The sequence below is a fragment of the Perognathus longimembris genome, chromosome 7, assembly GCF_023159225.1.
Source record: "Perognathus longimembris pacificus isolate PPM17 chromosome 7, ASM2315922v1, whole genome shotgun sequence".
Classification (NCBI taxonomy): domain Eukaryota; kingdom Metazoa; phylum Chordata; class Mammalia; order Rodentia; family Heteromyidae; genus Perognathus; species Perognathus longimembris.
In genome coordinates this window covers 61,674,739-61,692,762 of record NC_063167.1, presented here as the reverse complement: position 1 = coordinate 61,692,762, position 18,024 = coordinate 61,674,739, and the positions used below count along the sequence as shown (strand labels likewise).

General features: G+C 37.4%; 1 protein-coding gene across 1 annotated transcript; it reads right to left on the bottom strand.

Moving 5' to 3' along the window:
- Positions 1-156: 156 nt before the first annotated feature.
- On the bottom strand, positions 157-12,416 carry Rpf1 (ribosome production factor 1 homolog). The gene is made up of 9 exons (XM_048351668.1): positions 12,147-12,416; positions 10,587-10,643; positions 8,524-8,604; positions 6,740-6,835; positions 6,070-6,223; positions 2,051-2,133; positions 1,558-1,739; positions 952-1,078; positions 157-386 (listed from the first exon to the last, which is right to left on the bottom strand). The coding sequence occupies exons 1-9, from the start codon at positions 12,375-12,377 to the stop codon at positions 345-347; spliced, it is 1,053 nt and encodes a 350-aa protein (XP_048207625.1). The 5' UTR covers positions 12,378-12,416; the 3' UTR covers positions 157-344.
- Positions 12,417-18,024: the final 5,608 nt, after the last annotated feature.

The following is an 18,024-nucleotide window of genomic DNA, read 5'->3' as shown; positions in this document are numbered from 1 at the left end:
TTAGTCAAGAATTACATGGTATTTATCTCTGTAATTTCTTGCAAGTTCTTTGAATATGCAAATGGGAAAATTAAACTGCATCTTGATCCCAATTTAAACTATTCAGTTACCCCAAAGCAAGAGAACTAAGTATTAGTAAATGTAATAACCTCTAAGCCCATACAAAAAATACTTTTATTTGTTCTTGCTAAATAACATACAATACAACTTATGGGCATTGCTATTCTTACATGATTGGTGTAGGAAATCAAGAAAGACCATTTGAAAAGGATGTTGGATCAAGTAATTGCTCCAAGTTCAAGATAAGCTTTTACAGCAAAACCTAATAGTGTCCCTCCAGTACTTTATAAATGGAACTTTCTTCGACTTGTATCCATTTCACGTGGCTGAAAATTAGGAGGAGAAAAATAAAATGAACAATTTAGGGTAAGGATCTTCATAAATAGAACTAGCACTGAAAAACTCGTTTTGTCTGAGATGATTGAATTCTCATCCTAGATCTGACAAAGATGTTGCAAGTTAATCGTTCTATGTTTGTAATATTTAATTTAAAATACTAAGTATGTAATATCAGACAAAAGGTTTATAAAACAGACATTTGCATTTTTAATTTAAGATGGCTTCTACATAGGTTCTCAAGAAATGTGTAGAAACACTGCAACACAAGCTTAAAAATACAATGTTGGGCTCTGTTCTCCGTGTCCAGTACATATGAGACCCAAGAATTTCCACTCCTACAGTGATAATGCTTGTCTCATTTGAGATTTTTGATCGTTAGGTTGTTTAAATTAATGGTTAACCAGGAAGACAAGATACCACATCAAATTGGTTCTTTTTAGTCCATGGGGGAAGAAATGCAGAAGCCTACCTTACGGCATCAACATGTAAAGTGTAAGGCATATTTTTCCTTTTAAAATTATTAAAATAGGGCTTCAAACAGTGAACACATACCTTGTGGACCCATTCATACTCTCCATATTTAGAATCAAAGGTTCCTTTCTGTAGAGACCTTAGTTTTAAGGTAAAACGTGGTCCAAGTTCCTGAATTCCCACTTTCTTTTCACTCTTGAATATGTATCTTCAAAAACAAACAGTTAATAAGTAACAGATGGAACCAGGTGCAATGGCTCACACCCATAATCATAGATACCTGGAAGGAAATTTATTCAAACAGGCAAAAACTTCCAGACCCTCTTGACCACTGTACTGGTATGTGCCTGACATCCCAGCTGTGATGAGAAATATAATACAGGAGGATCATAGTCCAGGTGCATGCCTAGGGAAGTAGTGAGATCTGATCTGAAAATAACCAATGCAAGTAAAGGCTGGAAGTATGGCTCAGTAGAGCACCTGCCTAGCAAGTACAAAGCCCTGAGTTAAAAAACACCTAAGTACTACCACATGGGGGAAAACAGTTGGGTTCACCAAACTATTCCTGACAGAGCTTAACGCATTAAGGATTTGTCATAATACATTAGAAAATAAGTGTATGTGGAAAATATTTCAACATGTATATGATTGACACTAAGGTCCGAGAAGTTAAGAGACATGCCTCACCTGTGAAATCTGAAGAAGATATAATCTCGCTGATTGTGGAATGTGGCAACCTGCCTTCCAATAAATTGAGGATTATGGGGGAAAAGAGAAGCAAACATACGTCCAATTGAATGACCCAGCCGTGTAGTAAAATTATTCAGAATTATCTCAGGTATATGTTCAGTGGGGTCTTTCCCTCTTCTCTAGAAAAAATTAAAAAATCACAGCCAGTTAAGCTAACAAAAGTGCATATAAATGCAATTAAAATTAGATTTTAATGACAAATAATAGATGGCTTATCAAACCTACAAAGGTATATCTAATATTTCAGTATGCAGTGAACACACCAAAAAGAAAGCCCTACTATAAATCAACATGCTTCACAGTAATGAATTATAACTCAATCACAACCCCATAAGAACAGTCAATAGATAACCTTGCTTTAATCAGAGCAAATATTATTAAAATTCATTAAATCTAGAAGATAATCTAATCAAGGAACACAAAAACTCACCTTAATTTCTTTTCGAAGTCGAACGCTGCTCATTTTAAAATGAGCAGTTGGACCATTTGGTAAGTGACTCAAAATAAGTCCATCTGTTCATAAAAGTTAAGAAACACATCAAACTGTAATTGTAAATCTAAATTCTTTAAATACTTAGTGTGTGTGTCCAACATTCCTAAAATCAGTTGATTTTATTTTATTCCTCTGGGTTTAGTGAACTTTTAATTCCATATCAAAAGCTCAAACGTGTCAGCCTAAATATTAAAAAAACAAAAAAAACCTAGAATAGTCCCTCTTTCTTTCCTTTGTTTCTGTCCTCTTCCCTTTTCCTCTTTCTTTCCTCTCTGATTGTTAGGTAGTTCAGGTTTGTCTGGACCTCAAGATTTTTCTTAACTCTGCCTCCTGAGTGCCTCAATTTTTTTCTTTTTATACAATGATAAATACCCGGCCATCACCACCAACAGGGAGGGGTTCCTGGGCTTTCAACTAAAGTGTGTTGGGGGTGGGGGTCTATTTGTACTACATAAGCAAGAAGAAAGATATGATCCTAGAATGCAGAGTACAAACAGTATGTAAATTTATCTCCATCTCCAGAAGATTTTTAACCCACTTTATGGTTGTATAGTTATGCTACCACCTTTGATATTATCCCACAAGAGCAAAAAAGTGCTCCTAATGAAATCAAGGTTATTAATATTTCTCAAGAGATGATGAGCTCTCTTAGGATTTCTATACTGCAAATCATATCACTAACCAACTATTATAACCATTTGACTGTCTACCACGAAGAGAAAATTAGGTTAGACATTCTAAATTACAAATAAAAGATATTTATTTACAATTAGCAAGATAGCAGCCCAAGCACTAGATGCAGCAAATGAGGATAAAACATTTAAGTCTTTGTGGCACAACTTGAATTTAACCTCTCCTTCGATTTTCACTGTTAAGTTTTGGTCATTGTCGGCAGAATTGATGGTAATGGCCCAGGCTTTCAATTTATAGTATTTTTTAGTTTAAGAAAAGAAATTCAAGCTGGGTACTGTGGCTCATGCCTATAATCCTAGCTACTAAGGAGGCTGAGATCTGAGGATCATGGTTCAAAGCCCGAATGGGTAGGGAAGTTTGTGAGACTCTTATCTCCAATTAACCATCAGAAAACCGGAAGTGGCACTGTGGCTCAAAGTGGTAGAGTAGTAGCCTTGAGATTCAGAGTTCAAGCCCTATGTCCAGCAAAAAAAAAAAAAAAAGAAAAGAAAAAAATTCAAACAAACATTTCATCTGTCTTGAGACCATTTCGAGTTTGCACACAATATTTAAAAACCAGATCCTGCTTTCTTATGTTATCTTCAACTTCTCCCATCCCACAAAATCCTCCTCTTTCACCTTACAAGTTTGCACTTCTGCAACCACTTCTCCACCCTGACTTTTTACTGTCATAGATGAGAGACTTTGAGAATTTCTACCTAGACTATTAAAACAGTATTAAGGTTGGTCCTACATCCTACTAAGGACTGTAAATTATGTAGATTTAGGCCTTGGTTCTCTAATAATCTATGAGACTGGGAACCGTGCTATTTTATACCATAGCTTCCAGCATGCTAAGTGAAAAACTAGATACCGTCATAGTCCAACAGCTGTACCTAGTTCCCTATTATTGTCATTATTGACTCACCTACATGTAAGGACATCTATCTATCTATCTATCTATCTATCTATCTATCTATCTAATACTACTTATCTACATTGCTACAAACTGCCTTTTTAAATTTCCCTTGTGCCCCAAAAACTTGACAAACACAATCTCACCATCTATTTTTTGCTCACATATTTTGACCACCTAAAAGCCCATTTCAAATCCCACTCCCCCCACCCCCGTACTAGGGTTTGAACTTAAAGAGACTTGTGCTTAGGAAGGCAGGTAATCTAACACTTGAGCCACAACTCTTTTTGCTGGCAAATTTGGAAACGAGTCTCAAGAACTTTAGTGGCTGGACTAGCCTTGAACTTTGATTCTCTACTGTCTCCTGAGTAGCTAGGACTATAGGCAGAAGCCACTAGTGGCTGGCTCAGGTCCCACCGCTACACAAAACTAAGCTTTAAGTATTATTATCTTTCTTTGGTCTTATTATAGCACTGGTCACTTGAAGTTAACAGTCATGAATATGCGTTTCTTCACAACTTAAGAGTCTTAGAATTAACCTGAATCATGTATCACTTAGTGTCAACTGCATTGTTGATTGCCAGCAAACATTTGAATTCTTTTTAAAGATTCACAAAAGGTTCAACTTCATGAAGTATAGCCAAGTATTTCTGTATCAACTGTACATTGAGAAAACTCACAAAAATGAAAGTGGCTAGATGTAAAAGTAATTTTTTGATCCAAATAAAGGCTTGAGTCTTTTCTAGAATATTAATATGTGTGGTTTGTGTACAAAAATCTAACTTCATTGGTTCCTAAGCCATGTGCTTTCCTGGCATATACACTATGCAAGAAGCTCTCTGTTATTGCCTATTCCAGAGATCAATAATGCAAAACAGGAGTCATTATGCCCATTTCAGTAATGAGGAAAGGTACCTACAAGTTGTCTAATATGTAAGGCAGAGCAAAACAGTTGGATACATTTTAGGTAAAAAGTACAATTTTACAAAGAAAACACTACATGACTTTGGAAGGCTATAGATTGTATAAGTGAAAATCGTGTGCCTTTACAAAATATCTCAGTTAACAAGAGGTTTACTGATACTGAATCGATAAAGCCTTGCTCCTTAGTTTTAAGCAGCCTTGAAACAATGTTTGAGGTTTTTTTTGGCCAGTCCTGGAGCTTGAAACTCAGGGCCTGAGCACTGTCCCTGGCTTCTTTTTGCTCAAGGTTAGCACTCTATCACTTGAGCCACAGCGCCACTTCTGGCCTTTTCTATATATGTGGTGCTGAGGACTTGAACCCAGGGCTTCATGTATACACGTCAAGGCAAGCACTCTACTACTAGGCCATATTCCCAGCCCTGAAACAATGTTTTTGATTGCTAAAAATAAAAGAGAAACAAGCTAGGAGCTGGTGGCTCACACCTACAATCTTAGCTACTGTGCAGGAGGCTGAGATCTGAGGATTGTAGTTCAAAGCCAGCCTGGGCAGGAAACTCTGTGAGACTTATCTGCAATTAAACACTAGAAAATCAGAAGTAGAACTGTGGCTAAAAGTAGTAGAGGTCTAGCCTTGAGCAGAAAAGCTCAGAGATAGCCCCCAGGCCCTGAGTTCAAGCCCCATGACCAAGGAAAAGAACAAAACAAAAGACAGACTTTGCAGCTATAAACAGGATAGTAACTACCTTAATAGATTTTTCTCTAGAAAAGTAAGGTGTTCAAAAGATTCTAGTGTAGTGTACTAATCTTGCCAAATTATAATAAAGCAACAAAACACATGAACAAGCTGTGCTGTTTTAGTTTCTGGAAAAAAGTCATAAAAATCACTTAAGTTTTTAAAAACATAGCTTCATAAACATTATTTAAAATGACTAATCTTTTCACTAATACAAAAAGAATGTACAATCCTATTAGTTGAGGAAAGTCCTTTTGTTATCTCTTATAATTCCTCAATTTCAGATTAATAATTCTGACTCATCTAATTGGTCATTGTAGCTACTGAATTCACAGGTACTATTCAATAAGTAAAATAAGAGTAAAAACAAACCTAAATATCTTTCATATGATCTCATCTCAAAACAGAAGTGTGAGTTATTTTTGATACTATTTACTTCAAATCTGAAGATCATAAAAAAAGTTTTACTGTTACTGTCTTCTAAAACTCTACCAACTTGATAAGTTTGTTTGCCTATAATCCCAACTTCCTAGGAGGCAGAAATCAACTTTTGGTTTTCAGCTAGCCTGGGCAAAAATGTGAGACCCTATCTGAAAAATAACTAAAGACGAGAAGGGCTTGGACCTTGGCCTAAGTGGTAAAGTACCTATCTAGTAAGTGCAAGGCCCTAAATTCAAATCCCAGTATAGCCAAAACAAAAAAGTAGGATACTTGGTATTTTACGATCTTCATTGATAACAATCAGATCTGTGAAGTCTCTTGAGATACACTGTGGAATAATTTTCTTCAGAGCCAGTCCTCTTCTATAATAAACATGTGAATCTGGTATAACTGTGGACAGTTGTTCACAAAGTCGCACTGTTCTCTATAAAACAAAGTAACAAAAACTCTCAAAAGTGAAAAGGAACATTATATGGTGAACACTAATAGGAAATGAATAATAATTACTGTAAGACAGTATCACCAGAGAAAAAAATCTGAGAGAAGAATCGTATCAGACAACATCTCATCTTTTAATAAAGGCTGTCAAAACCAGTAGTTCTCAACAACAGATGACAAAGGAGATATGACAACATCTAGAGATATTTTCACGTAGGGCAGAAAGAAGAGGTTGGAGTAGTTGCTACTAGCATTCATCTGATACAAGCTGGGGATGCTACTAACATCCTACAATGAGGAATATAGTGTGCTATAATAATAGCACGGAGGTTGTGAAACCTTATCCTGAAGTCAGGCTTAGTGCTCCTACATCATATCACCAGCTACTTTTATTTAGCTTATCATAGGCATTATCTAATTAATTAATTCTTCTGAATAGAACACTTTAAATCACAGAATACAAGAAAATTAACTCAAAGCGTGAAATAATCAATATTTTTACCCCATGAGGTCTATCTGAAGTGGTGATGAGAATTTTGGGAGAAGTTTGTCTGTTGAAATAAGAAGAAAATTCATCTGTGGCTTCATCATAAGCAACCTGAGAACAGAGAAGAGTGAATTATACAGGATTGTCCTACAAGATTTAAAGAACCAGGAAGGAATGATGCTAATGGCAATGTGAAGAGGTTGAATGATTTCCTTCCTGCAAGCATACCAATATAAAACTGGTTACACTGTAAAAAATCATTTCAAGACACATTCCTTTTTGAAAAATGGTTAAGAACAACTAGAAGCTTTCTTATGCTACTTCTATTTCCCTTATTCGCTTGGTTGTTACAACCAAATTTAAGGGTGACAATAAGAGCTAGCAGGTGAGAGACCAAAAGGACAAGGAGAGTAAATGATAACAAAACCAGGATTGCAAACCAAGTTCAGGGTAAAGGTAAAGGCCAGCAAGGAAATTTAGAGAAATGCTGGAGGTAATAGGGCCATAGAAGGGTTAAGATATTTTCCTCCCAAATTGGTGGCTGACATTAACCTTACACATGAGCTGGAGAAGATCTGAAAACTGACTGAATGTGAAAGGCCAGTTTAAACTTGAAAATTGGCTGCAACTTTGAAGGCATTCCTAACGTACCCAGAGTTCACATGGGAAATGTTGTATATGTCTTACGGGCTTAAGGTGTCTCAACAATCTCTGCCTAATCATTGGCTGACCATGAAGCCATCCAAATACAGAAGTAATTCCTAGGCAAGTACACTGAAAATAAGAAAAATTAGCTGGTTGCTCACGCCTATAATCCTAGCTATTTAGAAGGCTGAGATCTGAGGATCTTGGTTCAAAGCCACCCAAGGAAGGAAAGGCTGTGAGATTCTTTTCTCCAAATAACCAGAAGTGGAGCTGTGGCTCAAAGAGGTAGAGAGGTAGGCTTGAGCAGACAAGCTCAGGGACAGCACCCAGGCCCTGTGTTCAAGCCTCCCAATCAACAACAAAAAAAGGAGTAGGGCTGGGGATATAGCCTAGTGGCAAGAGTGCCTGCCTCGGATACACGAGGCCCTAGGTTCGATTCCCCAGCACCACATATACAGAAAATGGCCAGAAGCGGCGCTGTGGCTCAAGTGGCAGAGTGCTAGCCTTGAGCAGGAAGAAGCCAGGGACAGTGCTCAGGCCCTGAGTCCAAGGCCCAGGACTGGCCAAAAAAAAAAAAAGGAGTAATTATTAAAAACAAAGGTTTGAAGCATGACTCAAGTGGTAGGGTGCTAGCCTAGCAAGGTCCTAAGTTCAAATGCTAATACTGTGAGAGAAAAAAAAAAAAAAAAGAAGAAACCAACAGCACCTCCCCTACAAAAAAACAAAAAGCAAAACTGATCAAAGAGTTATTGTCTAAGAGGCACATCCCAATTTACAAAAATAACACCAAAAAATAAAATTAGTGCCCAGAGATGCTACATTATGTTTTCTAAAATGTGTTTCACGAAGAAAAAAAAATGGCTAAAGCAGTAGAGCACTTCCCAAACAAGTCCAAAAAGAAGGTGTGTCGATGTTCACACATACATGCATAGTAACCAAACTACTCAGAGACCAAAAGACAAATCAGAAAATTACCCAGGCCAAAAGCCCAATACATTTGTAGAAAATGCGTAATGCATTTTCCCATAGCATTATCAGGAAGGTCACTGTATTAACCTGTATTAAATGAGATAATAAGCCAACATTATACAGCAGGATCAGTCCATTATGTGACTTTGCTGGTCTGCAGTTTCACTTAAGACTTCTAACATTACCTCTTCATCATTAGGGTCTACAGTGGTTTCATCATAAACTCGTTGGTTGTCAATGGTCTTGGGTATAGGTTTTGGTGGAGCCTAAATAAAAAAAGGATTAAGTTGTACAATCAATTTACATTAAAGTTACAAACATACTTCCTTTTCATTTAGGGTTACAAATAGCTCCAAGACACAATCTATTCTTCATTTAAACTCACTGTGACTACCACTGCAGCTATATCAATCTCAATTAAAAATTTTTACTATTAATATTGCTTTGCAGCTATCTGAGCAGAGACATAAACATGACTGGAAGAATGGCTAATATTAAACAAAATGGCTTAAAACTAAGCAGAAGCCAGATGCCAGTGGCTTAAGCCTATAATCCTAGTTACTCAGGAAGTTGTGATCTGAAGATCCTGGTTCCAAGCCAAAGTCCATAAGATTCTATTTCCAATTAACCACCAAAAAAAGCCAAAAGTAGAGATGTAGCTCAAGTGGTAAAGCACTAGCCTTGAGCAAAAAAGCTGGAGCAGGAATAATGGATATGTAAGGATCACAAAACTTAGTCATCACTGAGAAAAATATCAAGCTATAAAAAGAGAACATAGAACTTAAAAAAAAAAGTACAAAACATGTGACTGTTTCAGTGCTTTCAGAAAACTATCAGGATATATAACCAAAGTTTATCCAGAGACCTACTAATTCTCATGCCTGTGACCCTAGCTAGTCAGGAGGATGAGATCTGAGGATCAAGGTTCAAAACCAGCCTGGGCAGTCTGTTAGACTCTTATCTCCAATTAACCACCAGAAAACCGGAAGTGGCACTGTGGTTCAAAGTGGTACAGTGGAAGTGTCGCTATGGCTCAAGTGGTACAGCATTAGTCTTGACCTGAAGAGCTGAGGGACAGCTCAAGCCCCACAACCAACAAAATTTTTTAAAAAGTAAAACTTAATAAAAATAACTTTGTTGTCCAACAATGTACTTATGTTTTTTGGTTTTAGCACTGGTCTTGGGGTTGAACTCCAAGCCTGGCACTGTCCCTGAGCTGTTTTACTCAAGGTTAGTGCTTTATCACTTGAGACTCAGCTCCATATCTGGCTTTTTGGTGGTTAGAGATAAGGGTCTCAAGGACTTTTCTAACCTAGACCGGCTTAGAACCATGATCTTCAGATCTTAGCCTCCTGAGTCTCTAGGATTACAGATGTAGGCCACCAGTGCCTGGCCTTTTTAGTATTTCAAAGGAAGATTTCCCTGCTGTACAAATTACAAAAATAGCCTAATTCTTTCTTGACACATTCTCTACGTTTTTTGCCATAGTCCATCCATGTCCCACCCAACTCCCATTCTTTACCAGTTTTGATTTGCAGTGTTAGATTCATTCTTATATTATGCCACTGTACTACTAAAGAGGATCTGTCCTACAGATCCCAGCTTTGCCAGACAAAAAATCTTTGCTTTAAGTTATAAAAGCTAAAGCTGGGTAGATTCTCTGTTGCCAAAGTAAGGGAGAGTTTTCTTTGCCTGTCAAACATATAAAGTGACATGCAGAACAGCATCATTGTGCTTACTGTTTAGCTAAACAGCCTTTCTTTCATAGTAAAAGCATAATGAAGTATATGGAAATATAAAGTTTCCTGGGGTGATCTTTGGAGGGGAAAGCAATCAGAAGGAAGCAGGTTAATAGCTTCCAACATTATTTGTTGGGTGAAAGACAGAAAAGGGTTTATGATACTTTTATAAATCTAAAATATTTTATAGGGGCTAGGAATGTGATTTAGTGGTAGAGTGCTTCCCAGCATGCATGAAGCACTGGGTTGGATCCCTCAGCACCACATAAGCAGACAAAGCCAGAAGTGGCGCTGTGGCTCCAGTGGTAGAGTGTTAGCCTTGAATAAAAAGAAGCCAGGGACAGTGCTCAGTCTCGGAGTCCAAGCCTCAGGACTGACAAAAAAACAAAACAAAACAAACAACAACAAATAAAAACAACCAAAAACCAGAACTAAAGTATTTTATAAACATTAGAAGTAATCAATGTAATATCAGGAAACATTATTTAATTTTAAATATTTTTATTTACCTTATCACCAAGAGCATCTCTCTCCTTTTTAAGCTTCTTCTTTGCTGCCAACTTTTCCTAAAGGGTTATAAACAAAAGAATATTAAGAAACCACCAATTCCATCACAAACATGTATTGAAGCTACAGATTTCTCACAAATATTTCCACTGGGAAAGCTCTGTAATCTATTAAAATAACCATCCAGATACGTTTTAATTTCACTTTATTATTACTTTTAAATGCAGTCCAGGATAGCACAAACTCTCTACCTTCTGCTTTCCCATTGCTGGAATTATAGGCCTGTACCACCAAACCCATCCAGATATAAATATGTATACGTAAGTTACTATAAGGCAAATGGGCACTCAAGTCAGTAAGGTTTACTTAACAAAAATCTTGCTTCTTCAAAAAAAACCCTAATTTATCTAGTTTGAACTTTCTCTGGCTTTAATTTTCCTTCAGCTTCAAATTAAATTAATGAATAGCAATGCAAAATGTGTATTCAAATACATTTTAAAGGTTTTGCCTTTCCTTAATGTTTACATTCTAAAGATGGTGAGGATTATGAGGACTGCTTCTCTTGGGAAGCACGAAAAATAAACAGAAATGGGAAATGGGCTTTCAAGTTGTTTGTAGTAAAATTACCACTAGGTCATTCTCATGTTTTAGTATCAAAATATGCTCTTAAAATTAGTAAGAACTTGAAAGGTTGATTAAGATTATTTGCTACAAATCTCTATTTTCTGAATTCGAGACAGAATACTTGATTCACAATAGAAAATGTATTTTTTCTTGGTGACTACGGACTCAATGCATCAGGTCTCTGGTGGGAAATAGTAGTCCTAACAAGTCATGGAGGGCATCCTCCCTTATACTACTGGCACTTCGGAATGGTTCACTTGTCCCTCCTATGGACTCCAGTTGTACCTTGACAAATTTATAAGATTTAGTTTCAGGGCTCCTAATTTGTGGAAATCAGCAAAGAAGAATACACATGATATATGTATATGCTTTTTATGATTTCCAAAACCACTCAAATACTTTCTTCCCATTGCAATTTAATCAGAATTGAGCACTGTGACTTTTGGCAAGTCAGGATGAAGCTCTCTATCTACATTTCAGTGTATGCTTCCTTCCCAGAACAGTGTGGATATAAAGTTGTAAGAGGCAAATACAATTGGTAGCAACTTTTCAGACTTAAGTACATTTCTGTGGGAGAGAAAAGATTTCGAATATGTACTCAAAATGTCATGTATTCCTGCTTGTGTTACATGTTATGGAGATTAACCCAAGCTGGGTAGGTAGACTGAGAAAAACAGGAGGATTTAAAAGAGTTGCTGTCTAGGTAGAGGGGTAGTTATCACCGGAAGAGCAGGACTCCCGGCTTTCCGGTGAGCTCAGGACCCCGGGAAGAAGCTGGCAAGGAAGTGAACTCTTTACCTAAACGCGTCGTGCGAGGAACCCACGCACCCAACACTCAGCATCCACCAGACCCGGGGGAAAGCGAGCACCGGCCCGCGCGCCACGGCGTTCCCGGCGCGGGTGACCGCGCATGCGTCGGGCCGCCGGCGCGCTCCTACCTTCCGCTGCTGCTGTTTCCACCGCGTGAACATCAGGTGTCGCCGCTGTTTGTTCTTGATCTCTGAAATGCTGAAGCCGGGGGGAAAGGCAGCTGCCTTTGGGGGTTGGACCCCGTTTTCCGTCGCCGCATCTCCAGCAACGACCTCAGCCTCCGGAGACTCTTCGGCAGCAGCTTTCCTTTTCATGCTTTTCTTCCCGCCGCCGCCACTCTTTCCGCCGGCCTTCGCCATGTTGTGTTTGCTCCTAGGCTGCTGGACGGAAACGGAAGTGCCTTTCCTCTCTGACCCGATCGTTCTACTTCCGGGGTGGCGAAGTTTCTGCAAAAGGAGTGTGTTTGGTGAGTTTAAGATATGAGGAAAGTGCTGAAGTTGAGGCTCGAGGAGAGCCTAGCTGTATGAAAAGTGAAAAATACATGCATTCTTTGAGCGTCTGTTTTGTACGTTCTGCAGAATAATAGAGCAAAACAATCCTTGGGGTCTTAACTATTTTACTTTAAACAACTTTAGCAGTTATTATAACTTTATACATTATAATTCCACTCATCTGTTTGACACATTACCACCCCGGCTTGTTCTTTGACATATGGTCTCACTAATCCTCCCTCCTACTCTTCCCCCTTCCACCCCAGGTTGACCTCAAACTATGATCTTCCTACCTCCGCCTCCCAAATAACACCTAGTATTACAGTCTTGAGTCACCACACCCAGTCTTTTATATTGAACATTTTGATGTTGATACTAAATGTTTGCACCTATTTTAGTTATCTTAAAACAAAATCAATCCCTTATAGAGAATAATTAGTACATGTTTAGGCTAGTCATAGAAGAAGATCACAATAGCCCAATAGCTATGCCCTTATGAACACATAAGACGATGCTAAGTGAAATGAACTCCACATTATGGAAAAAAGTGTTATATCATTGTTGTAATTATTTTCAACATGCCCTGTGAAACTTTACCCTTTTCTCCCCTCTTGTATTCCCTTCCTGTGGTTTTACCCCCACTATCACTGTATCTCATCTTAGTACCCTGGATACTGTAATATATGTGTATTAGAACTAGGGAAGGGAAAGGGAATATCAAAATTGAGAGACAAAGGAAAAAAAGACAAATGATTCCAAAAGCAATACTTTCAAAACCATTTGGTATAAACCAACTGTACAATTCATGGGGGGAGAGGGAGAGAGAAACAGGGAGGCGGGAGGGGGAAAATGAGGGAGGAGGTAACAAGTTGAACAAGAAATGTACTCATTGCCTTATGTATGAAACTGTAACCCCTCTGTACCTCACTTTAACAATAATGGGGGAAAAAAAGAAATCAACAACAACAAAAGACCAAGATGTTGAAAGCATCAATTCTGTCTTCTAGAAGTCCTATCATTACCTTTCAGGCTACATCTCCAAAATTGTGATTTAAAAACTCAAGCTATTATGTTTAGATCCAAAATTGAATTTTAATTTTACAATACAATAAAAAGATAAAGGTGCATTTAACGGTATTGAGTTTGAAATTATATATGAATTTGTTGTAGTAATCATATAATGTCTTATATTTTATTCAAAGAAGGATGATCAGACCAAAAATAGGGAAGGGGAAGAAGGGCAGTAAGGAAAAAAGGCACAAGGGACAGAAAAACTGTCATCTGAAATAATATAGACTACAAAAATCCTTTGAAAGCTGTAGCCTGTCAAACCAAAGTAAATTTGGTTGAAACTAGTCTATACTTAAGGGATAAATTTGGCCTAAAATAAGTACTGAACAAAATGGTTTTTTCTATTTTGTTTTGTTTGACACTACTGAGGTTCAAACTCAGAATCTCATGCTTGCTAGGCAGCCACTCTATTACTTAAGCCACTTTGCTTCACACTTTTTTTTACTATCTTTATTAGGATAATTAATGTATAAGTGGATCTCATTATGATAATTCCATGTATGTGTACAGTGTACTTTGAACAAGTTCACACCCTTTCTTATATTCCATTATCCATCACTTTTTGTCTCCCATCTTTTAAACATGTTTGGTGAGTTTCATTCTGCTGCTTTCATATACTTCACATACTATATATACTAATGTGTGCATGTTTGATGAAAGAATTTCTATGATCAGAATAAAATTCTTATTCTGAAGAAGTCACAAAAAACAAGCTTGAAAGATTATATACTTATTATAGTTTAATGTTTCTGGAATAACTTCCAATGCACCATATGTTAAAGGCTTGTATAGTTACATAACATTTAACAACTTAGATGTTTGTCAGTAAGAAATGAATAAAGAGTTATATACAGACAAAGAAATAGCAGTCTCAAAAATAAAAGTAATCCTGCTATTTATGACAACATGGACAACATGGGGCTAGGAGGAAACAAGTGAAATAAGTCAGTCAAGCAAAAGAAGTATTAGATGACCTTATTATGTGGATATAAATCTAGTAAACTCATGAAGTAGAGTAGAACAGTGTTTACTAGAGAGTTGAGGGAAAAGAGAACAGGAAGATGTTCATCAAATGATTTCTGTTAGCGTGACAAAATACCAGAGATAGTGAAAAAGAAGAAAGTTTATTTTGGTTTACAGTTTAGAAGTTTCAGTCCATAATCATTTGGTCCCGTTGCTTTGGGTATGTGGTAATTAATGAACCACAATTTGGCAGAAATGCATGGGCGAGCAACCTGCTTAACTCACAGCTGTTGGGACACAAGAAAGGAAAGAACTGACTCCCAATATCCCCCTCAAGAACACAAGAATCCTGTGCTCATCATACACACACATACACACACAGTATCTATTTGAGATGATATGTTACTAACTTGATTATATAGAGTATAATACATATGTACAACAAATCAACAAGTTGTACATCTTAAATACATACCTAAAAGAGAACAAAATAAAATCAGCCAATGTAGAATTAATACAATTTTATGAGATGATGTGAGAGACATTACACAACCTCTCACTCAAAAGCCAACGAAAAAACAGAAAATCTGAGGAACAATTATGTAATAAGTATTGTAATCCTCAGTAGGAAATGATATTATATACCTGCTGGCCTTTTCAAAAACCCAAATTAGGAAATCTACAGATAGATCTGCAGATTCTCCCTTACTCATTTCTCCTCATTTTTTTTCAGGCTTCTAACTGTTTCAGCAGATTTTAAGATTGCCATGACAAGTTTCCAAGTAGCTCTATTCTTGCCAATAAAATGAGCTATTTAGAGAAAAAGGAATTTTATACTTGATAATGTTTACATAAAGCATACATATAATTTCCACATATACATCTCATATGTCCTAAGCTTCTCACTAGAGAAATCAATTCCATAATTAAATTGCAGTTCCATTCACATATCATTGCTTAAAACTTGTTTGTGTTGTGTGAACTTACGAAAGGATCTCTTTTTTTATACTTTTGGAATATATTTGGCTCTCTAAATAGTGTTTCTGAAGTTGATAGTACCCTTACTGCAACACAGTGTAGAGGAAGGGTTTAGAGAGTGGAAATTATGAGTCCCTTGTTGATGTAAATTTCCAATCTATTTCTCAGGTGGGGATCTCTCTCTCTCTCCCTCCTTCTCTCTCTCTCGCTCTCTCCTTGTTTCATCTATGAATCTTTAAAAATTGGCTTACTTTCTATTGCTATCACTAATTAAAAAGAATAATCTTATAAAGTTTTCATATAGTCTGGGAGTCTACTTATTAAATCAGTATGAATGCTTTGAGATTCCCTCTAGTTCCTACTCAGTTGTGCAGTATGCAAGCCACACTTCACCATATGATAGGTTTTAATGGAGAACCAAAGTTTATACTATTAAACTTGAACTAATCAATAAATGTTTTAAATTTTGTCCTGAAGTCCATTGTTTCCCTTTATAGCAAAGAAATGAAATAGATAAAAGTCTCATTATCCCTTTTTCCTTTGTGGGTGAAAATGTCTAGGATAATGCTACTTTGGTTCCGTAGAACATTGAAAGAAATTTAAGCTTTATTTAAGGAGAAAAATAAAATTCATATGTTTCCTGCTATTGCTGTTATACACAAAAAAATGGGGGGAGGGGCTTCTCCTGGAGAGGAAAAGGAAAGAGATGAAGAACAAACAGCCTGAAGAACTGAAGATATGTTTCTGAGATCCGTATTAAAAGTAGTGATTTAGAGAATTGGATTGCACTCTTACCTTCTGTTTCCTTTGGTATGTCACTGCTATTTACTAGACTGTCATTGGATGGACTGAAGGAATAAGAGTTTGTGATAAAGAAATTTTCAGTTTCAGCTACAGGAAGACTTTTTGATTGTGCTTCTCTAAAATGATTCCCTTTTTATTCTAAATCCTATATTTCAGGATAACAGTATATCCCAATACCTGTCCTACTGAGTAACACTTGTCTGTGACAGAAACATGCGAGGAAGTTCCAGAGATTTCTATATGCTAGACCAAAATGAGTTTTGCCAAAACCTTTCAAAAGGCCTTCAGAGCTACTTGAGGTATAAATCGGGAGGCACGGATGGATGCTTAGTGGAAATATAGAATCTCAAGATTCTACCACCAACTAAAAGACCTCTAGGTAGTTAAAAACATTCAAGATTGACAACATCAGACCTGAAACCTTGAAACTACTGAAGGACAGAGTACAGAGACACTAGAAATTATAGGCACAGGTAGGAACTTCCTGAACATAGTCCCAGAGGCACAACAGATAGGGGAGAGACTCGACAAATGGGACCACTACAAAATAAAAAGTTTCTGCATAGCTAAAGACATAGCCACTAAACTAGAAAGACAGCCAACGACATGGGAAATGATCTTCACCAGCACAGCAACAGACAAAGGCCTAATATCCATCATCTACAGAGAACTCAAAAAACTAAGCCCCTCCACCAATTATTAAATGAGCAAAGGAGCTAAAGAGAGACTTCACAGAAGAGATAAAAATGGCAAACATATGAGGAAATGTTCAACATCCCTGGCAGTAAAGGAAATGCAAATAAAAACAACCCTGAGATACCACCTCACCCCAGTTAGAATGGCCTATACTCTGAACTCAGGCAACAACAAATGTTGGAGGGGGTGCGGGGAAAGAGGAACCCTTCTCCATTGTTGGTGGGAGTGCAAATTAGTACAACCACTTTGGAGAATAGTATGGAGGTTCCTCAAAAAGCTCAGCATAGACCTACCCTATGACCCAGCCATACCACTCCTAGGCATCTATCCTGAACAACAGGTCTCAAGATATCATAAAGACATTTGCACATCCATGTTTATCGCTGCACAATTCACAATAGCCAAAATATGGAAACAACCCAGATGCCCCACTACAGATGAATGGATTAATAAAATGTGGTACCTATACACAATGGAATACTACATAGCAATTAGAAATGATAAAATATTGGTATTCGCAGGGAAATGGTCAGAACTTGAACAAATAATGTTGAGAAAGACAAGCCTAGAACACAGAGAACAAAGGGGCATGGTTTCCTTGGTATATGACTGTTAGGGAGGGAGGAGGTCTGCAAAACAACAAACTTCGTTTCAAATGGTATTTCCACATTTTTGGGTCAGCGACTTTACATTATGTATCTAAAACCAAACAACGGGCTGGGAATATGGCCTAGTGGCAAGAGTGCTTGACTCGTATACATGATTCCCCAGCACCACATATACAGAAAATGGCCAGAAGTGGCGCTGTGGCTCAAGTGGCAGAGTGCTAACCTTGAGCAAAAAGAAGCCAGGGACAGTGCTCAGGCCCTGAGTCCAAGGCCCAGGACTGCCAAAAAAAAAACAACTACTAAACATAAAAACGTCTAGAATAAACCTATTCGTGGATCACAATAGCTCAACAGCTATGTACACATGATCATATAAGATGAGGATAAGCAAAAAC

What these genes read in the sequence shown, in the direction of transcription:
- Rpf1 (XM_048351668.1), bottom strand. Translation starts at nt 12,377, where the DNA reads ATGGCGAAGGCCGGCGGAAAGAGTGGCGGCGGCGGGAAGAAAAGCATG. An exon ending in GGAAACAGCAGCAGCGGAAG is followed by an intron (nt 10,644 to 12,146) that starts GTAGGAGCGCGC and finishes ATAACCCTTTAG; the next exon opens with GAAAAGTTGGCAGCAAAGAA. An exon ending in CTTCAGATAGACCTCATGGG is followed by an intron (nt 6,224 to 6,739) that starts GTAAAAATATTG and finishes TTTGTTTTATAG; the next exon opens with AGAACAGTGCGACTTTGTGA.